This window comes from Palaemon carinicauda, chromosome 9 (assembly GCF_036898095.1).
Source record: "Palaemon carinicauda isolate YSFRI2023 chromosome 9, ASM3689809v2, whole genome shotgun sequence".
Taxonomy (NCBI): domain Eukaryota; kingdom Metazoa; phylum Arthropoda; class Malacostraca; order Decapoda; family Palaemonidae; genus Palaemon; species Palaemon carinicauda.
In genome coordinates this window covers 142,190,197-142,217,723 of record NC_090733.1, presented here as the reverse complement: position 1 = coordinate 142,217,723, position 27,527 = coordinate 142,190,197, and the positions used below count along the sequence as shown (strand labels likewise).

The following is a 27,527-nucleotide window of genomic DNA, read 5'->3' as shown; positions in this document are numbered from 1 at the left end:
ATGTGATTCTATATTACAGTAATTAAATTCAATGTCCCTCGGAATTCCCTTCTATTCGCCAGTATCGAGATTGACTTTGAATTGTTCAAATTATTGTAATAAGTAGAGCACTTCAGCAAAGAAAGACTGATTCAACATGTTCTTAGTTCAAAAAATGATTTTCCATTAACCAGAATTCAATTGAAATTAATAAATCCGTGATCATTTTTGTAAAATACTTTAGAAAAAATAAACAAGTTACTAATAGAGAATAACATCTGTATATTATCCCCGTTTCCAATTATCTGATATTAACATAGCATGCTACAATCCTAAAAGACCTGACTGGACTGTGTTGCCAAAAAAGAAAATAAACAAGTACTTTGCTGAGAGGAACGTAGAGATGAGAGGTCCCCTTTTTGTTTCATTTGTTTGATGTCGGCTATCCCCCAAAATTGGGGGAAGTGCCTTGGCATATGTATGTATGTACTTTGCCACTTGAAACTAGACATCAGATCCTGAACATGCTAAAGAGAATTATATATCCCACTGCTTTCTGCTAGTTCTTTGCAGTAGGGGCTGAGAATCAGAAGAAGGGGTGAGGGAGATTTATACCTTTACCTCTTTGATGACAAAATATTTTTTTTTCTAAATAATAACCCTTCTAACCACAATGGACGTACTGGTAGGTTTCACAAAACTCATCCCTTAACCCCAATGGACATACAAATATGATGTTGCAAAAAGCTACTATTTGCATTTTCTTTTTGCATATTTTTGATAACTTTATGAGAAACCAGGCGTTTTCCAAAATAATGAGACCAACCTGACCTCTCTATGACAAAAATTAAGGCTTTCATTCAGCGCAATCTAAAAAAAAAAAAAAATATTGCAAAACGTGCTTGAAAAAAAAAAAACGTTTGGGGGTTAAGGGGGAAAGTTCCAAATAGCATTGGGGGTAAAAGGGTTAAAAGAAAAATTGTGCCTTAGTGTAAAATAGGTCTATGCTAGAGTTAAGAGCCTTAGTTGAACTATAACGCACAATCTCCTGAATACCGAATCAATCCGCAAGTTATCCGCGCATGCAGGAAATACCTCAACAAGGCCATTTCTTCGGGTTTTGGTACACACCTGTGACAGGGTGGGCATATATTATGATATTTTAAGCCCTACCAGAGGACTGAACATGCTTTGTGTGTGTGACTATACAGTCAGAAGACTTAGGAAACTTTTGATGATGCTAGTGATTTCAGAGCATATGTTTTATGGCGCTATGAAAGGTCCGCAAGACCATGACATTGGATCGGAGGAAGAAAAAATTTTGCTTATGGCTAACTTATAACTACTTAACATTGTTAAAATTGTGAAAGTGCAATATAGTTTGCATTACATAAAAGTGCAATCAGTTCCCTCAGCTTGAAAAATAAGTGCGCAACAGCGATCGTACAAAAATTTCTACCCGATTTAAAACAAATAATAGTCAAAAGAGAGGAAACGTGTAGGCATTTTTATAATCATTTTCACAAGCTAAAATTATTTGAATTGTAATGTTAGTTTTACGGGAGACAAGCAATTTATTCGGCTATTAAATTAGAAATATTTCATTAGCCTAGCTTTTTTCTTGCACATAAAAATGTACGACATGGTAGGCAAAATTTGGTATATGGATAACTTATAATTACTGAACTGTATCAAATCGTTAAAATTACAAGTTGGTTGGCCTTACACAAAGTACAATTAATCCCCTACACCAACATAGTAGCTGTTTTTGCTCTGAAAAATAAGTGAGAGATTGACTTTTTCCACAGATTTCCTCCCATGAACGATTGTCAAAGGATATATATAATAGTAGCAATGACAACACTCCTAGCAATTAAAAAGAGATGAGATTCCCTGATGAAAAACTTTGAAAATGCCCCAGTACTGCGGAGAGAGAGAGAGAGAGGCTGGGAGATCTTAAATGACTTGTGTGATAATTCTTGATTGAGAATTGATCATACAGATAGAACCTCCTAGCCGTCTGAATTGGATAAAAGGTGCAATTCACAATATATCCCCTCATGCTGCTCTAGCCTTCGAACCTGCATAGGACATTGTCTAGTATATTTCAAACCAATTAATATTACCTAGTACTAGCTAAATTATAACCGTAGTTGGAAAAGCAGGATTCTAATAGCACAAAGGCTCCAATAGGGAAAATAGCCATGTGAAAGGAGATAAGGAAAAAGATAAAGTGTGCCTGAGTGTACTCTCTAGCAAGAGGACTATAACCCATGACAGTGGAAGACCATGGTACAGAGGTTATAGCACTACTCAGACAAGAGAACAATGGTTTGTTTATAGTGTATCCATCTCTTAGAAGAGCTGATTACCATTGCTAAAGACTTTTCTACCCTTACTAAGTGAAAAGTAGCCAATGAACAATTAAAGAGTAGTAGTTGACCCCTTGTGTGAAGAAGAATTTTTCAGTTATCTTAATGTTGTCAGGTGTGCGAGGAAAGAGAAGTGTATAAAAAATAGAAGAGACTATTCAGTGTATGTGTGGGGAAAAGAAAAAATGAGCAAACATAAAATAAGTTTACCTAAATTTCCAAAATTTAGCCAAGGCAAATTCCATGGCAATGAATTTTTAGAACATCAACCTACATTTCAATATTAAAAGCATAAATTCTTTTCCTGATTGTTATGTATTGGTTATAGCAATTAGTATACATACAACATTAAAAGTAGGTTTAAACTAGTCAAAGTAGGTTTAGCTACTTGACAAAAAAAAAAAAAAAATTGCAAGGGTCTCCCCATTTATCTAGCCAACTTGATCAATTCCCTTTATATTGTTATGCTGTAGTTGTGTGATAAAATATTTAAGATAAAAATTACAGCAATGTGAGGAAGAGAGATTACTAATGAAATTCTGAGATGCAATTCATATAGGATGCAGGGATAGCGGTAATATAACCTTGAATTGGAATTTTATCCTGATTTACCATGCTAGAATAGTTGTTTGTGTTCTACAGCTTAAATCATAAACAAATGGCATTTTGAATGGCACTTAAGACTTGTTTAAACAAATTTAACTATATACCCCATGGTAAAAACTGTTTTTAATTTGTACATACAAGTTCAATGTTCAGTAAGACCCATTTTAACAACAATAATAATAAAAAGAAATGTTTTGTACTTACAGTTCAGGTGGTGCTCCAGGTGGGCCACCAGTTGTGGGCCCTCCAGTACTTGCCGCACCACCCTGGATTATAATGTCCAAAACTGCTTTGGCAGCAGCATGTTTGGCCTTTTTTTTGCTCTGGCCAGAGCCATTTGCTGTAAAATAATAACACAGTGTGACTAAAAGTTAAAACATACACTACCGTAAGGTTTACATCTTTCAACATTCTTAATACCCCTGTATTAGAGGGTCAGCTGCTTGACTCCAGTCTTTCCATCTATTTCTATTCCTTGCATCTTTTTCTACCATCCCATCACACCAATATCCCTCTTAACCATATCAATCCATCCAATCTGCAGGTTTACTTATCCACAGACAACTAAATAGGAATCAATGTAAAATAACCTACCACAGCACAAGAGGAAACTTGCCTATCACATTTCCACACCTTTGTTGCGAGAGTTTAAAGAGCAGGGAAATTATCCCCTAAATCTTTGACACAGTTGAAAAAGCTTGTGGGTAGAGATGGGGATAGATGACGATAGTTTGTGATGCCTTTTACATCAGCAATTGAGTGTTCTAATAATCAGAAATATGTAAATTTGAACTTACTTATTTATCAAAGAAAATTATCTAAATTCGAAACCTTCTCCCATTATCTTTCTCGCTCCCTATTTGTACCATTTATTTTTTCTATTTTTTTTCCTATTCTTTCAACTCTAACTCCTTTGCCATTTTCTCTGATTATAAATCTCATCCACACACACTTTTCTCTTTCTCCCTCAGTCTATTTACAGATATTTTCAAGCATCCAAAGTCACCCTAGTATCCCAATTCTTCCCCCTCTACCCTGATCACAAAAGATTCCCTCCCTATCCTACACTTAGGACTCAGGATATTGTTGAATAATAGATAAGGATATTGTTGAATAATAGAAAATCTAGAGGAAATTTCAATTTAACTCAACATTAATAAATGGCATAAGTAGATTTAACCATACCATACTAGTTCTTTAAATGTTTGAAACATTTTAACTAATTTTCTTTTGAGAGTGAGAAAGAGAAAGCACGAGGGATCTCGAAATCTAATACCCACATATAAAAAGGGCCAACTCCAAATTGCATTCCTAAACTTAAGTCAATTTTATGCCTTTTCAACCAAACATTAAACTACAATTTCAGACCAAAACAAAAACTGTGGAAGCTATACACTACCATCTTTTTCAATTCAGGACAGTAAGAGAACTTAATTATGATAGCAAAATATTTCTCAACCTAAATCTTCATTTACATTAATTACTTGAAAAATGTCGATAAGAAACTGTGAATTAAATTACACCACTCATATTTTACTATACAGTACTTACAAAATTCTAATGTAAAGAAAAGAAAGCAATTCCAATATAAGAATAACAAATTTCATGAAAAAAAAAACAAGTAAAAGTAAATAGTAATAACTTACCAGCAAATTCTCCAACAGTTACTCTGTATACAAATGTTGGTTCGTGTACTGCGCCTTCTATTTGCAGTAAATCATATTTTGGGGAAATACCACGTCTCATACATAATTCTTGTAAGAGGGACACAGGTGTCTTAGAGGGCAGTGCCCCAGACATACCCTAAAAGAAAAAACATTCCTGTCTGAAACAAACATGTTTATATGGTATTTCGTGCGCATATCTAATACAACCGATAACTTTTTTCCCTTAAGACTTTATAAAACAAAACAAAAAACTTTTTTCCGGTAGAGACAACTACTTTGATTAATTTTTCCGTATAGACAAACTTACGATGTTTCTCTTAAAGGAGCTAGAGAACATTAAAAAAGAGAGAGAGAGACATCTTACCTCTATTGATGTTGTAGAATCAACATTTGGTGGAGGCTGGTGATACATAATTCAAAACTTCTATCCGTCTATCGTGAAGAGGATGATGATGGGAGCTGTGCTAAAAATCTGGAAAACGACGACAATGGCGCGTGTCACCGCAGGGAGGTCCTCACAAGAGACGGGGGAACATGCCACACTTTTTTTTTCTTCGCCTACTGCAGCCTGCCAGCCCACTATCCTTGGAAAAATATAAATCAATGAAAATCAAAAGCAAGAAAATAAAATGATAAATTTGGGTTTCAGTAAATATATTATGTAGTGTAGGCAATTCCTGAATATCCTACTTAAGACAGCACTTAAGTGTTCAAACATTTTCTAGTAAATAATATGTTAATGATGAAACCTGTTCTTGTTAGAAACTTGCATGCATTGTCTTACCCTGTCTACCAAAATTAATAAAGGTTGCCAGTGAAGAAGAAAAAGCATAAATTTTATCAATTTTGTATTTTTCTTTACTAGTATAAACCCCGAGTACATTTAAATAGGAGTTAGTCAACTCCACAGATTAGGGGGCCAATTCTAAGGGTCCTGCCTCCTGGGATGTCTTCTTCGGAGGTAGACCCTAGAGAGAAGGACAGACTTTTCCTCCTACTCCTGTCCCTCCTTTCAAAGTCAGGGGAAGAATACGAGCACTTCCTCCTCAACCTTCCATGGTTATGATGTAGAGATGGAGAGGTGATCCACTTTATGATGAGGAATGCCCTTCTTCTGGAGAGCGACCCCCGAAACTTCTCGATAAACTTCGCCTCCAACTTTATGACTCATTTAAGATACAAGATACTTCCCAGGTGGACCATGAGATTGAACCCAATCTCTAAAAATGTTGACAGCTCAGGCTAGGGGTCTTTCGTCCCCTCGCACTAACGCTCCTATGTTTGTAGCTGGTGGGCGCTTTCCTTCCTAGCACGAAAGACACTTTTCTCTGAACCAGTGTGATAACCACAGTCAAAATGGTCTAACCTAATACAGACAGTGAAATGGTGTTCACATCCTAAGCATTCAATCATAGGTACAGCAGTAAATAGGCCAGGGCACCAGCCACCCATTAACATACGACTGTACTGCTACATTGTTATTGGGTCCTTTGAGTGGCCAGATAATAATACATTGGACCCCTTTCTCTCTGGTTACAGCTCATTTTTTGTTTGCCTACATATACACCATATAGTCTGGCTTATTCTTTCAACATTCTCCTCTGCTGTCATAGTACAACACTGAGATTACCAAACAATTCTCCACTCTTGCAAAATTCCCACCTTTCTGTATACTGATGATGGTCAATTCTATCTCCCTTAATATCTTTCTGATGGGTCCAGTTGAAGACCAGTTTCATTTCTTGGTCTTCCTACTATTGATACATCTATTTTCATACATCAATATACAATATATTAATTTCTAGCAAAACTGGAATTTGCTGTAAGAAATCCACAAGTCCGGGCTAGTTTAACAATTTTCTCTGTATGACTAATGGAGGCTGAGGCATAATAATTTACGTATTGATCAAATACATTACGTACACTATTTCACTGTCTAAGTCCACTGTTTACTTTTGGGAGACTGACTATCAGTTACTGAGCATGTATTATTTGCATTTGTTTTTTCCAGTTGTTTTTATATGACAATCATTACCGGGCTCTTTTTAACCAAGTGCTTATAAATATCCATGCACAAATTCCCAGATATTGTTCTACAACATACATTTTTCTCCCACTCTCCCCTTCAGTTTCAGCATTACTACCACAACATAAAGTCTCCAAGAGGATAGTAGTATTTTAAAATTTATTGTAATTCTATCTGTTTTGGCAATTGATTACTGTAAGTTGGAAACGTTATCCATTCAGTAAATAGCCATTGTTGCTCGTTAAAATGAAAAATATCCCCGAAATAATGAGCCACGGGGATGGTGTGCACAGCACACCCATGTACCGCTTGCCAGAACAGAGGAACATGAGGTAGTTTACTTTTGCAAGAGAAGCGAGCAAGGGGGAGCGAATACAATTTGAGGGACGTGATATGAATTTTACGCAATTTTGATACTGTACTTTAATTTCCAGTCACTTAAATATCCCATATACTGTACTTTTCCCCATCGAAAACAGATATTTCTCACTGGGTTTCCCCTAATTGAATGGGTGGTTTGCCTCAATAGTGATTTCAGAGATGGATAAATCACAAGATATTAAGAAAAATATACAGTAGTATTTTCTTATATTAAAACTATATTTCATGGCTTTCAAAAAAAAAAGATTATGGTGTCATTATAGGTATTCTGAAAGTTCTTGATAGTTTTTTTTTTAGTTATGGTGGGTTGACTCCCATAATGGAAACCTATAATTTTCCTCTAGATACTGTCATCAATTACTTTAAAAACACCTAAATCTTACTGTGTAGCCATCTAATTGTATGATATTTAAATTACCTTTTTTCAAATTTGTTGTTTTCAGTCATAAAATAACACTAATCATTGTGGGAAAAAAAAAAAAAAAACACACTGTAATCTAAACTAAGCAATAGTAATGAAACACGGTCAAAACACTGGAGCTTTTCTTTGGCAAGACTTTCACATAGAAAACTTGACTTTCCAAGCAACTTTCTATGGAGTCGTACTTAAATGTTCATATTACAAATGCCTCCTTACTTGATTCAGGTAAAGATTCATTGTTTTTTGCTCTGCCGTATGCTCGCTTCGCTCGCGATTAAAAGTTATCTCATTACTGTACTATTTTCTGGCAAGCGGAACATGTTTCACTACACACAATAAACCCATGGCTAGTAATTAGGCATTATTCCAGCGCTTTACTTGCAGCAAATGTTTTCATGTTGAACAGGCTGACATAAGTCTTTGTATAATTTATTTATGAAATCTGTTTCGATGTTATTGTTTTTAGACTTAATTATTGTTAATTTTTTCTCACCGTTTATTTAGTTCCGTATTTCCTTTCCTCGCTTGGCTATTTTTCCCTGAAGGAGACCTTGGGCTAATGGCATCTTTCTTTTCTAACTATGATTGTAGCTTGACTAGTAGTAGTAGTAGTAGTAGTAGTAGTAGTAGTAGTAGTAGTAGTAGTAATCAATAATACAAACTTAACGCTGGTGAATAAACTCTTGGAGACGAGTTATAACTTTACACTCCAGCCTCTTTTCGAACATAGACTTGGATCCCATTTCCAATGATCACACTAAATATATATATATATAAAAAAAAGACGCAATTCTACCCTAACTTATCATCAACGTTGGGCCCTTCATTCTGTTCGAACGAGTAACTTACGAAAGAAGCACCACACTGTGTGTTTTTCTGAACTACTGGGTGGAAGCCAGGCTCCTGTGGTATGTTCTAAGATGACTAAAGAAGCAAAGGGGGTACTTTTTCTAAAAATCTGTAACTTTATTAATAGAGGTTTCCACCAGCAGTATAAGGGATACAAAATTGTGTATTCACAAAGATCTATTCAATTATGCAAGTTTCAATGCCATAATTAATGTTGCACTGTTCTATAATGAAACCAAATTGTTTTGGGAAAATTGTGTTGATGTAAAATCAAACCCAAATTATATGGTTCACATATTTGGTTAAACTTTAAAGTAGATATTTATATTTTATTTTCCTTTTATTGGAAGTACATCTAAATTAATAAGAGGAAAAATTAGTTTTAATTTAAAACAAGAAGAGCAATAAACCTTCAATACTTTGTAATTACTTAATTACTTAACATTCTATATCGTCTTTGCCGAAAGTGACCTATATTACCCTAATTACTCTTGCTTTGTTAAGTTTTTAATAGTTCATATAGGAAATATCTATTTTGATGTTATTGTTCATAAAATATTTTATTTTTCCCCTTTCCTTTCCTCCCTGGGCTATTTTCCCTATTGGAGCTCCTGGGCTTATAGCATCCTGCTTTTCCAACTAGGGTTGTAGCTTAGCAAGTAGTAATTATAATAATAATACAAATTTCCATTACTTAAAATAACAACCACACATATATTCAAATGTTTGTTCCAAGGCACCGGTAGTCAACCGTCTACTGTCTAACTGTCTATTAGACGTTAGACAATTGCCCTAACATAAATATCGGTAGCGTAGGCCTGTAAGGAGCATAATATACTTTTGATAATCGATAAAAAGTTTGTATATCGAATTAAAAGACAAAATCCACCTCTATGTATAAGCAAATTGTCAAATGTTTTTAGCAGAATTAGAAATAGAAGTATAGCATTTTATGATTGACAGGGCCAAGCATCTAAAGATAGAAACAAAACAGCAGGATAAATCTATGCCTTAAAATCTAATTCTAAATGTCGCCTGGGGAACGAAAAGGAAAAACTAGGTGACTGAGGACGAACAGACATCTTTCATGCCGGCAAGCTTAAGCACAGCTGATATGAGTCCATCGGCCACACAAACATGCGTCTGCTGTCCATTGATCGCCACAGAGCCAGTAGAGACAAATGCCTTATTTTAACCATAAATACATAAAATCTATAGAGATTAACTATCTCCATTTATACTCGCGACATTCATTCATGAATTCGAGCATATAAATTACATCTACGGTTAATATACACAGCTAAATACCTTCTAAATGAGCCGCCTTGATAAGTTCGCCCCCTTCGCTTGTAAACTCCTGCCTCAGTGCGCCTGCGCAGGGTACGGATTCACGGCGCCAAGTTTAATGAGCTGTCATTAAATAAAACTGTGACCCACTTATATTATAGTTTATATATGTGTGTCAAAATGCCTCCTCCTTAATAAAATGCCAGTGCTTATATCGATTGGATTTTAATATCAGCAGAAGATTTGAGTGAAATTATTTCCCTTGTTTTGAAGGCCCATTGTGAAATGACCCTTGTATACATGCATCTAAAAGCCTTCTTCATGATAAAACGTCAGTGCTTAAATGAATTAGATATTAATATCAACAGATGTGAATAAAATAGCTAGCATAGTTGAGTAGGCCCGTAGTGAAATGGCCCGGTGACGAAGAGTAATTTGAGATTTTTTATGTAGGTCCAAGCCTACCGTCGTCCATAAATAGCCTACCAGTGAAATGATAAACTTATGTACCTCTACGATTACTACATTATGCGTTATAAGAAGTGATGGACAGTTGAAGGGCATATAAATCAATTAGTAACATATTATGACAAAGGGTAGGCTATATAGGCCCAAATTCCAGAATCCAGGGAATATAACAACACAGCAGACATTGCCACACCCATATTTACCTTACTGTGGATGGTTACCCGTGCAGAAAACTTCCAGATAATTATACATTGCATGAACATTGGTGGTGGGTTTATATATAAAAATAATTGTATAGAAACTATCTACATAATGCGGGTTTGACAATAAACGAGCAATGTACGGTGTGAAATGCTGAATGCCTTGGAGTGCAGGAGTGTACATGATGAGATGACTGTGAACTTGTCAAGTTCCCGTAGAGAATAGGTTCCCTTGCTGTATAGGACCAGGAAAGCAGCCATTAAAGGAAAGGAAAGTGAGATGTGGTATGCATCTGTCTTGCATTTGCTCACGTAATTTGGGCATATTCATCTTTTCTTTACAATATCTCTTTCACTCCAACTATCTAGCACTTCACATGTGATAATTTCCTCCTACTTCCTAGCATTTTCTATTTATTTCATCAATTGTCATTCTCCATCCTTTTCATACGACAAAACTATCTTGAAACTCTGATCCTTTCTTTTTATTATTATTATTACTTACTAAGCTACAACCCTGGTTGTAAAAGCAGGATGCCACAAGCCCAGGGGCTCCAACAGGGAAAATAGCTCAGTGAGGAAAGGGAAAAGGGAAAATTAATATTTTCAGAAGAGTAACAACAATAAATATCTCCTATATAAACTATAACAACTTTAACAAAACAAGAGGAAGAGAAATAAGATAGAAGAGTGTGCTCGAGTGTACCTACATTAACATTTTTTGTGCCCTATCTCTCTTGTTCTTACCATTCCAGCTCTCACGCACCCTGTATTACATAGAGGGTTTATATGTCTGGCTTTGGTCACGAGGTTGACCTTGAAGTCGGCTTCGACCTTGAACAGCGGTAATTTGGGCTCGGTGATTCGGTGAATTGGGCCAAGCCAATGCCGTCTTGGTATGTAGAGACGTCATTGGCTCAAGGCTACCAAAGAAATTCTATTACAAGTTATCTTTCTTACTAGTATCTCAACATTACGTTGTATTATTATTATTATTATTATTATTATTATTATTATTAATTGCTAAGCTACAACCCTTGTTGAAAAAGCAAGATGCTATAAGCCAAGGGGCCCCAACAGAGAAAATAACCCAGTAAGGAAAGAAAACAAGGAAAAATTAAATACTTTAAAATAGAAACATCAAATTAAATATTTTAAAACAGAAACACCAAATTAGATATTTCCTCTATAAACTATTGATACTTCAACAAAACAAGAGGAAGAGAAATTAGATAGAATAGTGTGCCCAAGTGTACCCTCAAGCAAGATAACTCTAACCCAAGACAGTGGAAGACCATGGTACAGAGGCTGTGGCACTACCCAAGACTATCGAACAATGGTTTGATTTCGGAGTGTCCTTCTCCTAGAAGAGCTGCTTACCATAGCTAAAGAGTCTCTTCTACCCTTACTAAGAGGAAAGTAGCCACTGAACAATTGCAGTGCAGTAGTTAACTCCTTGAGTGAAGAAGAATTGTTTGGTAATCTCAAGTGTTCTCAGGTGTATGAGGATCTGAAAAGAATAAGCCAGACTATTCAGTATTCGGTGTATGTGTAGGCAAAGGGAAAGAACTGTAACCTGAGAGAAGGATCCAATGTAGTACTGTCTGGCCAGTCAAAGGACCCCAAAACTCTCTAACGTACATCAAGCTCACTTTCATATGGCCCAGTATCACCTTAATGTTAATACAGGGTGTGAAATTCAGTATCTTTATCATACTAATCTTGAGAGCCTCAGTACTGCAAGGCACAAACATTACCAGTATCTTTTACAATAAACACCAGAGGCCTAGGTAGCCTATGGTTATATTTTATTTGATAAAGCATATTTCTTAGCATATAATTTTAGGTTACAATTTCTCGTACGAGAGATGATACAAAAATCTTGTTTGAAATTTCATGTCCTGTTAATTTTTTTTTTTTTCGTATTGTGAATGTTTGTAATTTTTTAAAAGTGGAGAAAGTTTAAGGAAGAATTTATGAAAAAAAAACAGTTTGCGTTTAAAAGATCAACATAGTCAATATAAGTATTAAAAAAAGTTTAATAACACAAAGATATGAGTTACCCTTTCCCCATCGAACAACAGGCTTATAGATGAAATTAAACACCAAAAAGGCCATTTATGAAGAATTCTTGATAATGTGACTAGACAACATTGGCTTTAACATAAAGGTGTCTTGTTTCAGTCTCATCAGAATAGATACTCACCAGAACGTCAGCCGGGCAATTGCCCCCCCCCCCATGTGGTGCCCACCAACAGCAATGGCCTCTCCAGCAGTTTAAACTCACAGTCCTGAGTTGGGATCGATCTGCTGGCATGTGAATGCTAGGCGAACATGTTACCACTGTACTAGCCAGAATGGTAGTGTAATTATATTAGATACTGGGTTTGCTTTAAATATACAGTAGTTTCCATGAAGCCTTGGTCAATTCATAATACTGGTTTTCAAACAGATATCAAATACATTGAGGGAGCTCTAAAATCTCATGGAATCTATATTAACTTTATCGATAAGGGGATGTTGAAATCCTTCTTCGGATAATAAATTGTTATCTTACCATAGATAATGCTGCCCTTTCTATAGGAACAATAGATAACATTGTAGGGTTTGTGAAGATTCGACGTATTTCAAAATGGTTCAAATTTTTATTCAAGGAAAATACAATCTATGGATATGAGATCGAGAAATACGGTTCATATGGACATCATTCCACTTAGACTCAGACTATTCAACAAGAAAATTAAACATTATCCGGCAAACAGCAGATCTTCGTTCGGTATATTGCCTGGACATTTTGGTTCACATGGGGTTCTTGTGGTAAACACTGCTCCAGAAACACAAGATATATTTATTTATTTAAAATAAGAAACTAATCCATAAAATCTGCCATAACTCAAATGAAGGTACGGACATAATTATACCACACACTTATACTGAAACGGAAATATGGCATCTTTACCTCGACCAGTTTTCTGTCCTTGTAAATCTGGCGATTAACCATTTTGCCCATCATTTGTCTATATGTACGATGACACCGCATTTTTAAGCACTATTATTTCAATAAATTTTAAAAAATTTAAAGAAATCCCATATGCTGTACAGTATTTCATCTATGGGTGGTGAAGATTATATATTTTATATGGTGAATCCAATTATCAAAATCATATTTATAGGTTAGAGGTCATTCATAAATTTAACTTGGTGGTGGTCATTTGTGGACTATGTGAGAAAAAGTGTCTTGATACTTACTAAACAAAGTACTTCACTAATATTCAATATCAGTGAAGTCAAATTTGTACTCATGATATCCAAGATCAAATAGAACATCACTTATATTAATGCATATCTTTTTCCTTTTTACCGAGGTCATAAGTGTAAGACCACTGTACCCCTATTGTAACTCTGTATATGGCTTTTGCTGAAATAAAGATTAGAGTATTATTATTATAAGATAGACTGGGTTGATGAATCTAGGCTAAAAGGCCCTGCAATGGGGCATGGGAAGTTGCAATACGACAGAGAAGTTAAGAGGCAGGATGTAAAGATAGGAGAAAGGAAGCGGAAACATAGATATAGTAGAAGGCTAAATCACGAGTGTGAATAGGGACAGATAAGACCTTCAAGTAATGCTAACAGTATACCCTTTGAATTGCAATGACAGCGTGAAGCCTCTACAGGTTATATGAGATGAAGAGTCTTGATATTTGACACACACTAATTAGAAAGATGGTGTGCCAAATGAGGTCAAGGTCATAAATAGTGGCTCTGGGTCAACTCAAAGGTCATCTCATCTCAGATTATGAATCATTTGCTGATGGTTTGCCACCAAATCAATTTTGAGTCAGGGCTTGACAAATTCTGCTACATTTATAGAAGTGAAATATGGCTTGAAAGCTTTTCAACTTATCAAATCTTCATTTGAAGGCTGGAATAGATTATCAATCCTAAACAAAAGACCAGGCACTAGGATGAGTAAAGTTATTCAGTGCACTGTGATAGGTGTACAAGGAAGTGTTTGGCTTACAAACCTGATTGAAATACTGTACGGTATAGGGTTGTCAGTATTTCTATACAACAAAGAGAAATTTGTATCCAAAAATTTTCTATTACTTCTTTCTCATAAATCTAAATGATCATCTGAAACTACAAATACAGTACAGTACAAAAATTAGTAACTTTCAGATAATCTCTGGTACTTTCACTTTTATGAATGCTGACTGGAATAATAATCATAAAGTGACCTAAAACCCTAATTATACTTCAAATTGGTCTCACCAGCTCTCAAAAATAAAGATCTTGTCAAACAAGATTATTTACTGCCAACCCCCACCATTAGTAGAAAATGCCTATTTGATCTTTAACCTTTAAGTATGATCTTGGCCTCTCTATGCAAATCAGTCTCATTTTTGGAGTATGCAAGTTAAATATATGAAGTCTTATTTCATAGTTCTAAATTCATGACCAAAGTTGACTTCCTATCGACTTTTAAAACTAAAATGACATCATTCTTTACATTGGCTTAAACACAGGAGCAAGACTGATAAAAGGTGTCCCACCTGGAGAAAGGATCACCCCTATACTAATAAATTTACACTGGCTGCCGATTAAAGCGAGAATTGAATTTAAAATATGTACAATAACTCACCAAGTTATCAGCACAGGTCGTCCAAAATACTTAGGAGAATTGCTACATAACAAATCGTGTCGACATGAGAATAGCTACAGATAGATTCAAACTGTTGGAACCTGGATTTATGTCCACTTTGGGCTTCAGAGCCTTTAAATATGAGGCCCCAAGACTATATAATACGCTCCCACGAAACATTCGAATGACTGAAAACATTAAGGCTTTCAAGAGGAAACTTTAGACTTTCTTATTTCATGAGTCTTTTGACAGTGACGATTTAACAGGAAATGAACAACAAGTGATCTGAAAAGATAAATACTCTGAATGAACAAGGAAAAACGACAGTGGAGGTCTTGTAGAGAGTGGGGTTCCCCTGCTGTATGGGACCGGAAAAGCAGCCATCAGAGTAAATTAAGCAAGTGCTGTATACACAACACATAAGAAGTCTTCACCTTGCATTGTTTAAAAGGAATAGCCAAAATGAAATTTCTATTAAACTTATGACCCTAAAGTATGACAGTGACCTCTCGTTAAACATTTACTTGTTGCCAGCCACTAGAGCTTCAGTTTAAAATGGTTTATAATTTATTATTACACAACATTTTCAACTTTACCGACAGACATACTGTATTATATCGCATATACACTTCAATGCCTTTTACAAAATTTCCTAATACATAAAAATTTCTTTCCATCTAAATTTAATTCTAGTCCAAATCTTTGTTTATGCCCCTTGACCATGATTTTCTAGGTCTTCATATAGATGTTACACTGCTACTTTTATTCTTAATTATTATAAATTAATTTCTTACTATGAAGTCAGACCTATAGTTTTTAAGTGCAATTATATCTTGAGCCTCTGCAAAATGACTTTCAAAATACATTTCAGGATTTAGGAATAAAATCTCTAAAATATGATTTCAATTTGTAAATGTCCAAGATTAACTCAAAGTTTAGTACCCAAGAGGCCTCATCAAATCTTCATTCATTTCCTGCTTATTACAGGGATACTCTTATTCAAAAGTAGTTTAACATTCTTTTACCCTTCATCCAATTTTTCCCTGCTCTTATTCTCACTTCCCTCTCAGTATTACCCTTACAATCTCTTATGTCATGAAAGCAACAAATATATTTTACTTTTTATCCACCAGAACATGTTACCTCCTCCTCAACAAGGTGGTTATTGTCTCATCTAAACAGCACCAGAATTTTCCTACTTGTCTCTTTACAGAGAAATCAATTTAGAAATAAAACCTATATAATTATAATTATGGTTACTATTAATATTATGCTGCCAACATATCTATTTCAACTACTGTACTTATTAGACTTCCATTAAGGTTTAAATAATATTTCACAATCATAATAAAACAATCTTTATTTAGTGTTGTGTAATAAAAATCTTAAAAACCCCACAAGAATTTCAAAACTAACAATTGAATAACAATCGCTGTAAATAAAATCATGAGGCTAAGGTAGTACAGCAACAGGAATTCTGACTAAGAACTGAAAAAAATGATCTAAAAACAACCACTAAACAATAATAAGAAAGAAGTTGTTTTAAAACAGGGGACAATTCAATATACACCATAAACTTAAAAACAGGCTCCAAACTATTAACCATTACATGGTCCAAAGGAGGAAGATAATTTGTTTATATACAGTATAACCGTTAAATCACTTTCCTACTCTCTGAACAGACCACTCTTGTTGACATAATGGGCAACGGTTATTCTGCTTCACCCACAGGCTCATACAGCAGTTATGAAAGGAGTGATTGCATTCTCCCCAAATAACGACACAGTCATCTTGTTTATTTTCTCCCTGGCATCGTAAACAAGCATCTGAAAAGAAAAACAGCAATAATGAAGGTACATAAATTCCAGAACAATAACTTAAAGTTATAACATTTTCCTATGATGCATTTAGAACTACTTACAAAAGGACTGTACACAAGCCAACGTAACAAAAATTATCTCCATCAAAGATGTACTAGTACTGTACAGTACTGTAGCTTTCTATTATTTATATGCAAATAGCTGTATCACAGTTAGTACATTATTACTTTCTATGAAATAAAGAAATAAAACAGGTTAGACAAACTAATTCTATTGATTTATGAAAATGTTTTCAGTGTACTATATACCGGTATCTGCAAATAACTTAATAACCCTTAAAGAACACTAACCTATAAAGCAAGCTTTCAAGGATGAACCCTTTACAAAAAAATAACAAACAAAAATAGTGTACTACATACTTTACAGTGTAATGTACTACATAACATATTACAGTATATACATAAAGAAAAACTTTAAAAACTATGGCACTGGTACATAATACACTGAAATCCAAATACAGACTCAAAAGTTGTAGTTTAAGCATCAATTACATTCCCAAATTTTTTTTTCCATCGTTTAATAGTTAAAATAATGGGTATTTCAGTATAATAAGCAGGTGCAATCACAGAACTTTTAGTTTGATAGTTACTCAAAATAATTTTTAAGAGCAGCCAAAAGATACTAAAGGTAATTATGGAAATCCTTTATGGATGAAAGCAAAACAGAATGCAGAACAATATTTTAAGAAAATTGTTAAAATAATAATTACTTTTTTTATGTAAGAGGATACCACCACTTTTAAGAGATGCCTCGACATCATGACAAAATTTCCTAAAGCATATTACACGCCTAATCTAGCTGGCAATTATTTCTCTCTGGGAAGGATTGCCTGATATTCTGGTGGCATTAAAATGTATGATACTATAAAGAATACTACTTTATTTCCCAAGCACTACCATATAGAAAACATAAATGACAATTTCACTGGCCCAAGCAACACCATGAATAGAAAAAAAAAGTCTCATACCAGTTCCAGCAAACCATAAAATGGAGCAAACTTTTGTGGAGTAATGGTAAAAGTTTGGAATGAATGTGCTAAAGAAGTGATTCAAACATTCCATTCAAACTGATAGTTACTAGCTATGATGATAAACTTCATATATCTACCCTGGACCTTTCATTTCTCAATATTACTACTGGTGTTTGGTCAAGTAAGATGTGCAGCTGAAATATATAAATGTACTAGGATAGTTTAAAGGATAAGTTAGGTCAAAATGTATCCCTACAATTATTATTTTGTAACTACAATGTCCACTTCCCTCTACAACTAAAATTGGCTGATAGAGCTTGTAATATTTTCTACACTCAAAATTGATGTAAAATCATACCCAGATTATGTCGTTAATTTGTTCCCAGAGACCCGTATAAGGTAATGTCGTAGATTAACACTAAAATCTCCGGACTTATTAAACCATAAGGTAGCCTAGAATTTCCTAACCTTAGCCTAAGTACAAAATCTTGTCAGCTTTGTTTTTGTGACCCTCCATTCCTAAAAACTGGTTTTCCCAAAGGAACCCCAGGGTGTTTAGAGGGCATGTTACTTACAGTGATGCTGGAGATAAAACTTAATAAGAGTTATATATTAATCCTTACCTAACCATGTATTGCAGAGTAATTCAGTTAAAAATCTGGGATAGACTGGGACTTCGTAAAGATGAAATAATCAAACTGGTTCGGACCAGGGATTAGTGAAATTAAATTAATTGGAAGAGAGGAAGACTGAATAGACAAGGAATTATATTGAACAGGGAGAATCAGGTTGAACAGTTGGGCAATTAGATTGAGAAATGTTTGAAGTGCACAAGATGCAAGAGGAGGGGATTAGAATGAGAAAAGTTTGCTGGCGAGGCATGGGGTGAAAGGACTGCTGTTGGCGGTGTTGGACAAGTTTTGAGCAGGTGAACACAAATGATTATTTCAATGAATGCCTCCAATCTACATTTAATAACCTTTAGATACTGCTGCCGAACACGGTACATTAAGAAATATTAGCAATCTTACACATTTTACAAAGACTTGAGAAGTCACCCTGAAGACTGTTTTAAATAATTATACAATAAATGGGGACAAAGTTCATTATGGCATGGATTTTGGAGTTTTTGAGGTTAGCAAACACATCACAAGTATAAAACAGACGAAATATGCTGTTAACAGAGTGATATGTTGTCATCATCACTTCTGGAAAGCTAAGAACATGCATCGCCACACTATGCTACATGCTCGTATAGGCCGGTACAAGTATGGTGGTATCCCACAGGATCATTTCAAATTAGCACCATTCAACCCTTCAATGACTAATTGAGTAGCCTGCAAACTGGTCGACTGGCCCGCTGCCAAGGTGATCGAAACATCTACAGCGAATTACAGATACTATTAGCTCCAGAGAAATTTTTTTTACAAGAAAGAGCTCTGGCATGGAATTTTACAGAAATTTTGACAGTTTCCAAAAATTCTTTAATTGTTCAGGCAAGGACATACCAAGAGGTCTTAAAATACTCTGAGCATTTTAGATTCTAAATATGATTACCATAAGGTTGAAAAGAGGGGAGTTATGTTTGTTTGAGGCGAACTACAAATGGTAATATTACGGTAGTGTACACCCAGCGCCATTCCTGCTTACCAGTACATAGGAGCTTGAAGTTTTTCTTTTTTTGCAACCAAAGTGAGGAGCAGAAACCATTAGATTTCGGTAATACTTCGATAGAGCCTAATGGTTTTAGCTCAGCCTTGCAAAGAGAAAAACATCAAGCTCCTATGCACCGGCAAGCGGTAATGACGCTGGGTGGGACTCTACCGTAATATTACCCTACTAACTACCAGAGCTTTGTTTGCCCACCAAATAAATTAATCTTCCTCCAGGGGTCTTTCATGACCTTAAAGGCTAGTAGATGTTACTTTAAGTCAACTTATAACTAAATTCCTCAAAATCAAACGAAAGCGTAAAAAAAAAAAGCTATTAAGTCATTTTGGATTTCCTGGTGCGACTATGAATTTTGTTGTACCCTTACATAACTTAATTCAGATCTATCAGTCTCATACTAAGCTGGCCCACTATGTGGTGTGTTTCAATTGTATTGGAAGCATTGGGATTCAGTAGCATATGGTACTTGGAATGTTATGAAAAAAAACTTGAACACCTTACACAATCAAAAATCATTTGAACGAGGGTAGTATTGTACTGTATTACAGGGTAATGTAACCTAGGGAAAAAAACTACCTAATTTCAACAGAAAAAGGTCAGTTCTTTTAGAAAATGACACTCAATGCTGTCGCAAATGAATAGTTTCAGAAATATATATATCTATATCAACCGATAATGGGGGACCACCAGTGGGAACTCGGGGTTTTGGGTGGAGAAAACATAGAGGAAATGGTATATAATGGTAAAACCAGCCTTTTCTTCTCTAACCTTGTGACCTTCACTTTCAGCACGGTTAAAAAAAAACTACATAAGATATAAAATATAACTTACCCATAACTTGAACTCTGCAAATAGCGCAGGTATCGCACTCAACATCCCAACTCCACATAGCCACTGCATTCCATTTCTTCAGGGTGAACATCTTGTCGGGTTTTTGTGCGTCACTCGTCATATTTTCCTGTTCCCCATCGTTTATTTCCACGTCGTTATTGTTCATGGTGATGAATGTATGAAAGGACAAAGGCGCAGATGTTTTGGGTTCGTAGTTTGTCTTCCTTTGACTTGTCAAGTTTCTGCCTTACTCTCGACTTCGACTTGGAAGTCATCAAATAGCTATTAGCATACAACCAATCGCAATCAGTTTACAAGGCAAATTCACATGTTACGTAGTTAAAGTAAATTACCAATTAAATAAATATAAATAATAGATAATATATAGATTATTATTAATTTTACGAAATATAATGAAAATTACTACAGATTGTAGATAATGTAAAAGTGACTGCTTTATTTATGTATGATATTTATATGTGCCCCTTACAAGACATTTTGTTTACGTTTCTTCTTCTATAAATAATAGTTTATTCGACTTGTTATTTAGAAAAGTTGCTTCATTCCATTGCGTTTTTATATTCTATATCGGAATCATTATTATCAAAACACTTTAATTTCATTCTTTTTACCTGATATTTTACAACCTGTTAATTCTTAGAAACAATTGGTATTATACGCCAAGTAAATTATGTAAAAAAACTAGAGTTGGATTAATACTGCGTAATAAATTGCACGCACACACACACACACACACACACACACACATATATATATATATATATATATATATATATATATATATATATATATATATATATATATATATATATATATATATATATATATATATATATAAACATATATATATATGTATATATATATATATATATATATATATATATATATATATATATATATATATATATATATATGGTCAGTTCTTGATTTGGAAAATGTAGGAATCAACATTAATAAGGAATGCCTTAGCAATTTATGATTTGTAATTGACAGTTCCATTTAATGAATCATGAGAGGAATTGTAAAAGATGATAGAAGACTTAAATAGAGAAAGCAGCTATATAGGCGGACAATTAAATGCAAATAAAACTAAGGCAATGTTTAATGAAAATACAGAAAAAAACAACAACAAACAATGGTTATCGACGAATCTATAGAGAGCATTAATGAATATAAGTACTTACAACGGCCAGCGTTTCCTAAGGACATGCGACAGAAATTAAATGAAAGATAAACATGTGATGGAGAGCTTTTGATAAACAAAATGTGATTATGATGAGTAAAATACCACTTTCCCTGAAAAGAAAAGTATTTAATCATATAACAATGAGTCTTACGCGACCAATATTCACTTGGACCCTTACTAAAGCCTTAGAACATAAGCTAGTTACAACTCAAAAGAGTTATAGAAAGAATAATTAGGGGGAATAACACTAAGAATCAGAAAAAGAGCAACATAAACATGAGACCAAACTAAAGTAGAGGATATTCTAACAACATGTAAGAAACGGAAATGGGCATGGGCTGGACATATAATGAGAATGACATAATATTGTAGCTTGACATAGGAATAACAATGGGTTTCTAGAGATTGCAAATGAAGCAGGGAAAGGTAGAGAAGGTCATGAATTAACGAACTAAGAAAGTTTGTGGGTGTGGACTGGCATAAAAAGACCATAACCGGAGACAAGGGGAAGGGCATGTCTGAAGCCTTTGTTCTGCAGTGGACTAGTGATGGCTGATGATATTGTTTTATATATATATATATATATATATATATATATATATATATATATATATATATATATATACATACATATATATATATATATATGTATGTATATATATATATATATATATATATATATATATATATAGATAGATAGATAGATATTTATTTTAATGTTACTGTTCTTAAAATATTTTATTGTTCCTTGTTTCCTTTCTTCACTGGGCTATTTTCCCTGTTGGAGCCCCTGGGCTTATAGCATTCTGCTTTTCCAACTAGGGTTACAGCTTAGCAATTAATAATATATATATATATATATATATATATATAGAGAGAGAGAGAGAGAGAGAGAGAGAGAGAGAGAGAGAGAGAGAGAGAGAGAGAGAGAGAGAGAGAGAGAGAGAGAGAGCGGTTGTATGGGGCGGGAGACTTGAAGTTGAACATAGACAAACCAAAGGGAAATGTGCGCGGATGGCTGATATTCGGATATCCGAAAGAAAAAAAATCAACAACAATATTCAGACATAAAGTGATATTGTCAGCTCAGTTCTATTTCTTTTTTGCATGTTCCATATAACTATGATTTGATATTTACTTATTGATGCCTATGACATAAATTAGTTATTAGATTAAGGAAGCTATAATTTCCAAAGATTATGGAGCTGATGATCGCAACTATCGAGTAAAGGAAAAAGGATGAATCTAGATTATTATTGCGTTCTCTATTTTCTGGTACGAAATAATTAGTAATAATTATAACACAGTATCAATAGAACACTGCTTCATCAAAGTGATTACAGTTGTATTTCTACATGCCATTTTATAAATAAAAATTGTATACTATACCTGCTCATATATATGTATGTATGTATGTATATACATACATACATACATACATACACACACACACACACACACACACACATATATATATATATATATATATATTTATATATATATATATATATATATATATATATATATATATATATATATATATATATATATATCTGTGTGTGTGTGTGTAAATCCAAGAAAAAAAACAGCATATTCTCGTACGAAGTGATGACCTCTTTTATATAATTTCATAATGGAATATTTCTTTCCATGATAACAGACACGATAAAAGATATAATCCTGCATTATAAAATCTTACAAATGAAAGCATTTGCCATCATGCTAACAAAATCCTACCTTCACAAAACTGCAAAGTTATTTGATACATTTCAGAGGCATATCAACAATTAGGGTAGGGTCGTCTCCGGCTGGCAATCGCTGGAGCGGTGTTCGAGCCCAGCTCAAACTCGATAATTTCTAGTATTGTCTGCAACATCACCATCCTTGTGAGCCTGGAAGAGGGACTGTAGAAGCAATATTTGCTTTGAGGCAGACGATAGAAAAACATCGGGAGAAACAGAAAGGATTACACAATGGTCTTTATTGACATGGAGAAGGCATACGATCGAGTACCACGTCAGGAGCTGTGGAGATGTATGAGAGAAAAGGGAGTCCCTAAAAAATATGTAAGAACCACCCAAGATATGTATGAAAGGGCAAAAGCAAATGTTAAGAGCTCTGTAGGCCTAACAGAATGTTTCCCAGTAAATGTGGGACTACATCAGGGGTCTGCATTGAGCCCTTACCTATTTGATCTGGTCATGGATGTGGTAACACAAGGTATTAGAGATCAGTCTCCTTGGTGTATGCTTTTTGCTGATGATGATATACTGTGTAGCACTAGGCGAGAGGTAGTAAAAGAGAAACTGGAGGAGTGGAGAAGAGAAATGGAAAATAGGGTATTGAAGATCAGCAGGTAAAAGACAGAGTATTAGAGATTGAAAAATGGCGAGAATGGGGAAGTTAGTTTACAAGGAGAGAGATTGAAAAGAGTTGAAAATTTCAGATATTTCGGATCAACAGTTGCAGAGGATGGTGATCTGGGGGCAGAAATAAACCACAGAATACAAGCAGGATGGAAGAATTGGAAAAAAAGTGCGTGGAGTACTATGCGACAGGAAAATAGGGGTTGAGTTGAAAGGTAAAGTACACAGGACAGTTGTGAGACAGGCAATGATGTATGGAGCGGAGACGTGGGCAATAAAGAAGACAGAAGAGAAGAAGATGGATGTGGCAGAGATGAGAATGTTGAGATGGATGTGTGGGGCGACAAGAAGAGATAAGATACGGAATGAGGTAATTAGGGGTACCACAGAAGTTAGAAAACTATCAGATAAAATCCAAGAAAGTAGACTGAGGTGGTATGGTCATGTCATGAGAAGAGATGAACAGTATATTGGGAAGAAGTGATGGAAATGGAGGTACAGGGAACGAGAAGGAGAGGGAGACCAAAGCGAAGGTGGGTGGACTGCATCAATGAGGACCTTCGATCAAAGGGATTAACAGGTGATGAGGTGTGGGACAGAGGTAGACCGGGCAGTTAAGTCGAGCATCATTTAGCCGGGCAGTTAAGCAGAGCATTATTTGGTTGGACAATTAAGCCGATCATCATTAGGACCAAAACTGACTCTGCTCTCAGCCATGCAACTCTCCATCAGCAGCCATTGGGTGAACACCTCACCAGAGACGCAGCTTCCATCCCTAGCTTAACTATCTTGGGCTAACCTATAAGGACAAGACTGCATACTAGAAGAAGCCTAGCTCGTTCCCTTTGCAGAACCGGTCTTCTAAATTATTCCCCCAGAACCTCCTGAAAGTTGGCATCCAGAAGAATAGATCAAGATATCCGACCATTTGTACACTCGACAAATGCCTTGTCCATCAAGGTACATAGCATACCAGAATCTGTCAGGTTTCTTCCCTCTGCAGCGCCAGTCCTCCAGATCATTCTAAGCATTGTTCAAGCTGGATATTTAAGCATTGCGTCCCTCAAGCTGGGCTGTCCATGAAAAGCGTCCTCCAAGGTGGGTTACATGGGTAGTCATTCAGGCCAAAGATTCTGGTTCTGGTCCTGGCAAAACTTGGCTAAATCTCCTTTTCCACACAAAGTAAAATGAAATTAAACTTAACAAAATTTACATTCTTTATTAGAAAAAAATACCTTTCAATTTAAAACTAATATACATATATATATATATATATATATATATATATATATATATATATATATATATATATATATGTATATATGTGTGTGTGTATATATATATATATATATATATATATATATATATATATATATATATATATATATATATATGAATATATATCACAAGCACACATGATTTCAATCAATGTAAATATCACCCACGAATGGCATTTAATACCGAATTCTATCTTGGGAATATATATCCACTTGGAATTCAATTTATGGTAACAGCTTCTGGCCGGGTGGAGATTCGAACCCCCACCTGTTCAGCCGGAACCCATGCCTGCGAAGACTCTACCGACTGAGATATCAGTCGGTAGAGTCTTTGCAGGTATGGGTTCCGGCCGAACAGGTGGGGGTTCGAATCTCCACCCGGCCAGAGTATCTCAGTCGGTAGAGTCTTCGCAGGCATGGGTTCCGGCTGAACAGGTGGGGGTTCGAATCTCCACCCGGTCAGAAGCTGTTACCATAAATTGAATTCCAAGTGGATATATATTCCCAAGATAGAATTCGGTATTAAATGCCATTCGTGGTTGATATTTACACACACACACACACACACACATATATATATATATATATATATATATGAATATATATGTATGTATGTATATATATGTATATATATATATATATATATATATATATATATATATATATATTCATATATATATATTATATATATATATATATATATATATATGTATATATATATATATATATATATATATATATATATATATATGTATGTATATATATATATATATATATATATATATGTATATATATATATATATATATATATATATATATTTAGATTTTTGGTTTTATTTATTTAGATAATGTTTCTTTTCACATTCCTTCGCTGATCCAAGTATTTAACTACCGGTAAGTCTCCTCAGAAACCTATCGGTAAGATCAGCTGCTAATTGAACATACCCAATGCTACCACTGATGGTAATTAGATTACTGTATTCGTGCCTTCTTGGCATATCTATGGAGCTGACGCCACTCTGCCGGGTGATTGCCATGTGTCCTTCCTTCCACTCCATATATGGCTCTGTGGAACTTCCTTGGGACATCCAAGGCGACAGTCACCGTCCCCGTTAGGTCATAGTCCCTTGTGGGGTTAGCTCCAACCTTTGCACCTTGAAAGGTGATATGAGATGAGAAGACTCTTTTGGGCTTGTCAGGTTCCAGGTCAAAGACGATCGGTTTGCCAGCAGGTTTTTTTTTCTCTGCAATTTTCTCCTCCTTCTCCTACTCCTTCTCCTCCTTCTTCTCTTCTTCACTGGGAGAAGTTTCCTTTTGGAGCTTCTGCTCTGCCTTGTGGTTGTTGTCAGGGAGAGCCCCTTTTGAGACTAGTAGCCAGCTCAGCACCTGACCCACACCAGATGACCCTCCAACGACCTCCTTCTCCTCCTTATGTTCGTTGGCATCCAGGTCCGATGCCTTACCTACTTTGTCTTCGTCTTCTTTATTGACGCTGACCTCCTTTTGGGCTTGTTGTGTTCCAGGTCAAAGACGATCGGTTTGCGAACAGGTTTTTTCTCTACAATTTTCTCCTCCTCATCTTCCTCTTCCTTTTCCTTCTCCTCCTCCTTCTCCTTCTCCTACTTCTCCTTCTTCTCCTTCTCCTTCTTATCCTTATCCTTTTCCTCCTCCTCCTCCTTCTCCTTCTTATCCTCCTCCTTCTCATTCTCCTCCTCTTTCTAGGAAGTTTCCTTTGGGAGCTTTGCTCTTCCTGGTAGTGGTTGTGTTAGCAGGGAGAGCCCCTTTTGAGGCTAGTAGCCAGCTCACCCCCTGACCCAAACCAGATGGCCCTCCAACGACCTCCTTCTCCTCCTTATGTCCGTTGGAATCCAGGTCCTCTGCTGCCTTAACTACTTTGTCTTCCTCTTTTTTATTGACACTGATATCCTTTTGGACATCCTTCTTTTCATCTATCTCGGTCAAGATTTCTAAACCTGACCTGTTAAGTCTTACTCTCCTCGTTCCATGTCTGTTCTGTTTTCTCTTCTTATCTCTCCTTTCAAGTTCCTCCTTGAATGAAGAGATGATCTCATTTGTTGCAAGCCGCTCGTCCTTCAGATGAACATTTTCTTTGGTGGTTTCGACGATTCTATCCTTTGCCATTTCCTCATCCGAATTTAGATGGCAGACACATTCCTTGAGACTATCTCTCTCATTGACGATGGAAGCCATACTCTCCTTTAGCTCTCCAATCTCTTCTAGAGCCTTAGACAGCTCATCCGCCGCCCTACTGACTTCTTTCTTGGTGTCTTTTGATGCATTTACGAGGCTGGTGTAATTTCCCTCATTGGTCAAATTTTTCATTTTAGCCTCAGTCAGGCTCATCTCTAGCCTCTCTTTCTCTGTATTCATCTCTCCAATAGTCTCCAATTGTTTCTCAATTGT

General features: G+C 35.3%; 3 protein-coding genes across 5 annotated transcripts in view; all 3 read right to left on the bottom strand.

The window, feature by feature from the left end:
* LOC137647208 (protein Loquacious-like) overlaps positions 1-9,758 on the bottom strand; it is a 73,672-nt gene extending 63,914 nt beyond the window's left edge. For 2 of the 3 annotated variants that reach the window (XM_068380542.1, XM_068380544.1), the window contains exons 1-4: positions 9,610-9,758; positions 4,989-5,208; positions 4,604-4,760; positions 3,162-3,297 (exon numbers count right to left, since the gene is read on the bottom strand). In XM_068380542.1, coding sequence (XP_068236643.1) covers positions 3,162-3,297; positions 4,604-4,760; positions 4,989-5,036 — 341 coding nt within the window. In that variant the 5' untranslated portion in view covers positions 5,037-5,208; positions 9,610-9,758. The remainder of the gene's footprint in view (positions 1-3,161; positions 3,298-4,603; positions 4,761-4,988; positions 5,209-9,609) is intronic. The other variant, XM_068380543.1, reaches the window with a different exon arrangement.
* A 6,485-nt stretch (positions 9,759-16,243) lies between these two features.
* Positions 16,244-20,519, bottom strand: Roc2 (Regulator of cullins 2). Its single transcript, XM_068379962.1, has 2 exons — positions 20,254-20,519; positions 16,244-16,727 (listed from the first exon to the last, which is right to left on the bottom strand). Exons 1-2 carry the CDS (start codon positions 20,417-20,419, stop codon positions 16,561-16,563), a joined length of 333 nt encoding a protein of 110 aa, XP_068236063.1. The 5' UTR covers positions 20,420-20,519; the 3' UTR covers positions 16,244-16,560.
* A 6,285-nt stretch (positions 20,520-26,804) lies between these two features.
* Positions 26,805-27,494, bottom strand: LOC137646677 (histone-lysine N-methyltransferase, H3 lysine-79 specific-like). The gene has a single exon (XM_068379784.1). It carries the CDS (start codon positions 27,492-27,494, stop codon positions 26,805-26,807), a length of 690 nt encoding a protein of 229 aa, XP_068235885.1.
* Between the last annotated feature and the right edge of the window lie 33 nt (positions 27,495-27,527).

Bases quoted from the DNA above. Each gene is read 5' to 3' on its own strand.
- LOC137646677 (XM_068379784.1), bottom strand. From the start codon at position 27,494: ATGAATACAGAGAAAGAGAGGCTAGAGATGAGCCTGACTGAGGCTAAA.
- Roc2 (XM_068379962.1), bottom strand. From the start codon at position 20,419: ATGAACAATAACGACGTGGAAATAAACGATGGGGAACAGGAAAATATG. The intron at 16,728-20,253 runs GTAAGTTATATT...TTTTCTTTTCAG, and splicing joins TTGCAGAGTTCAAGTTATGG to ATGCTTGTTTACGATGCCAG.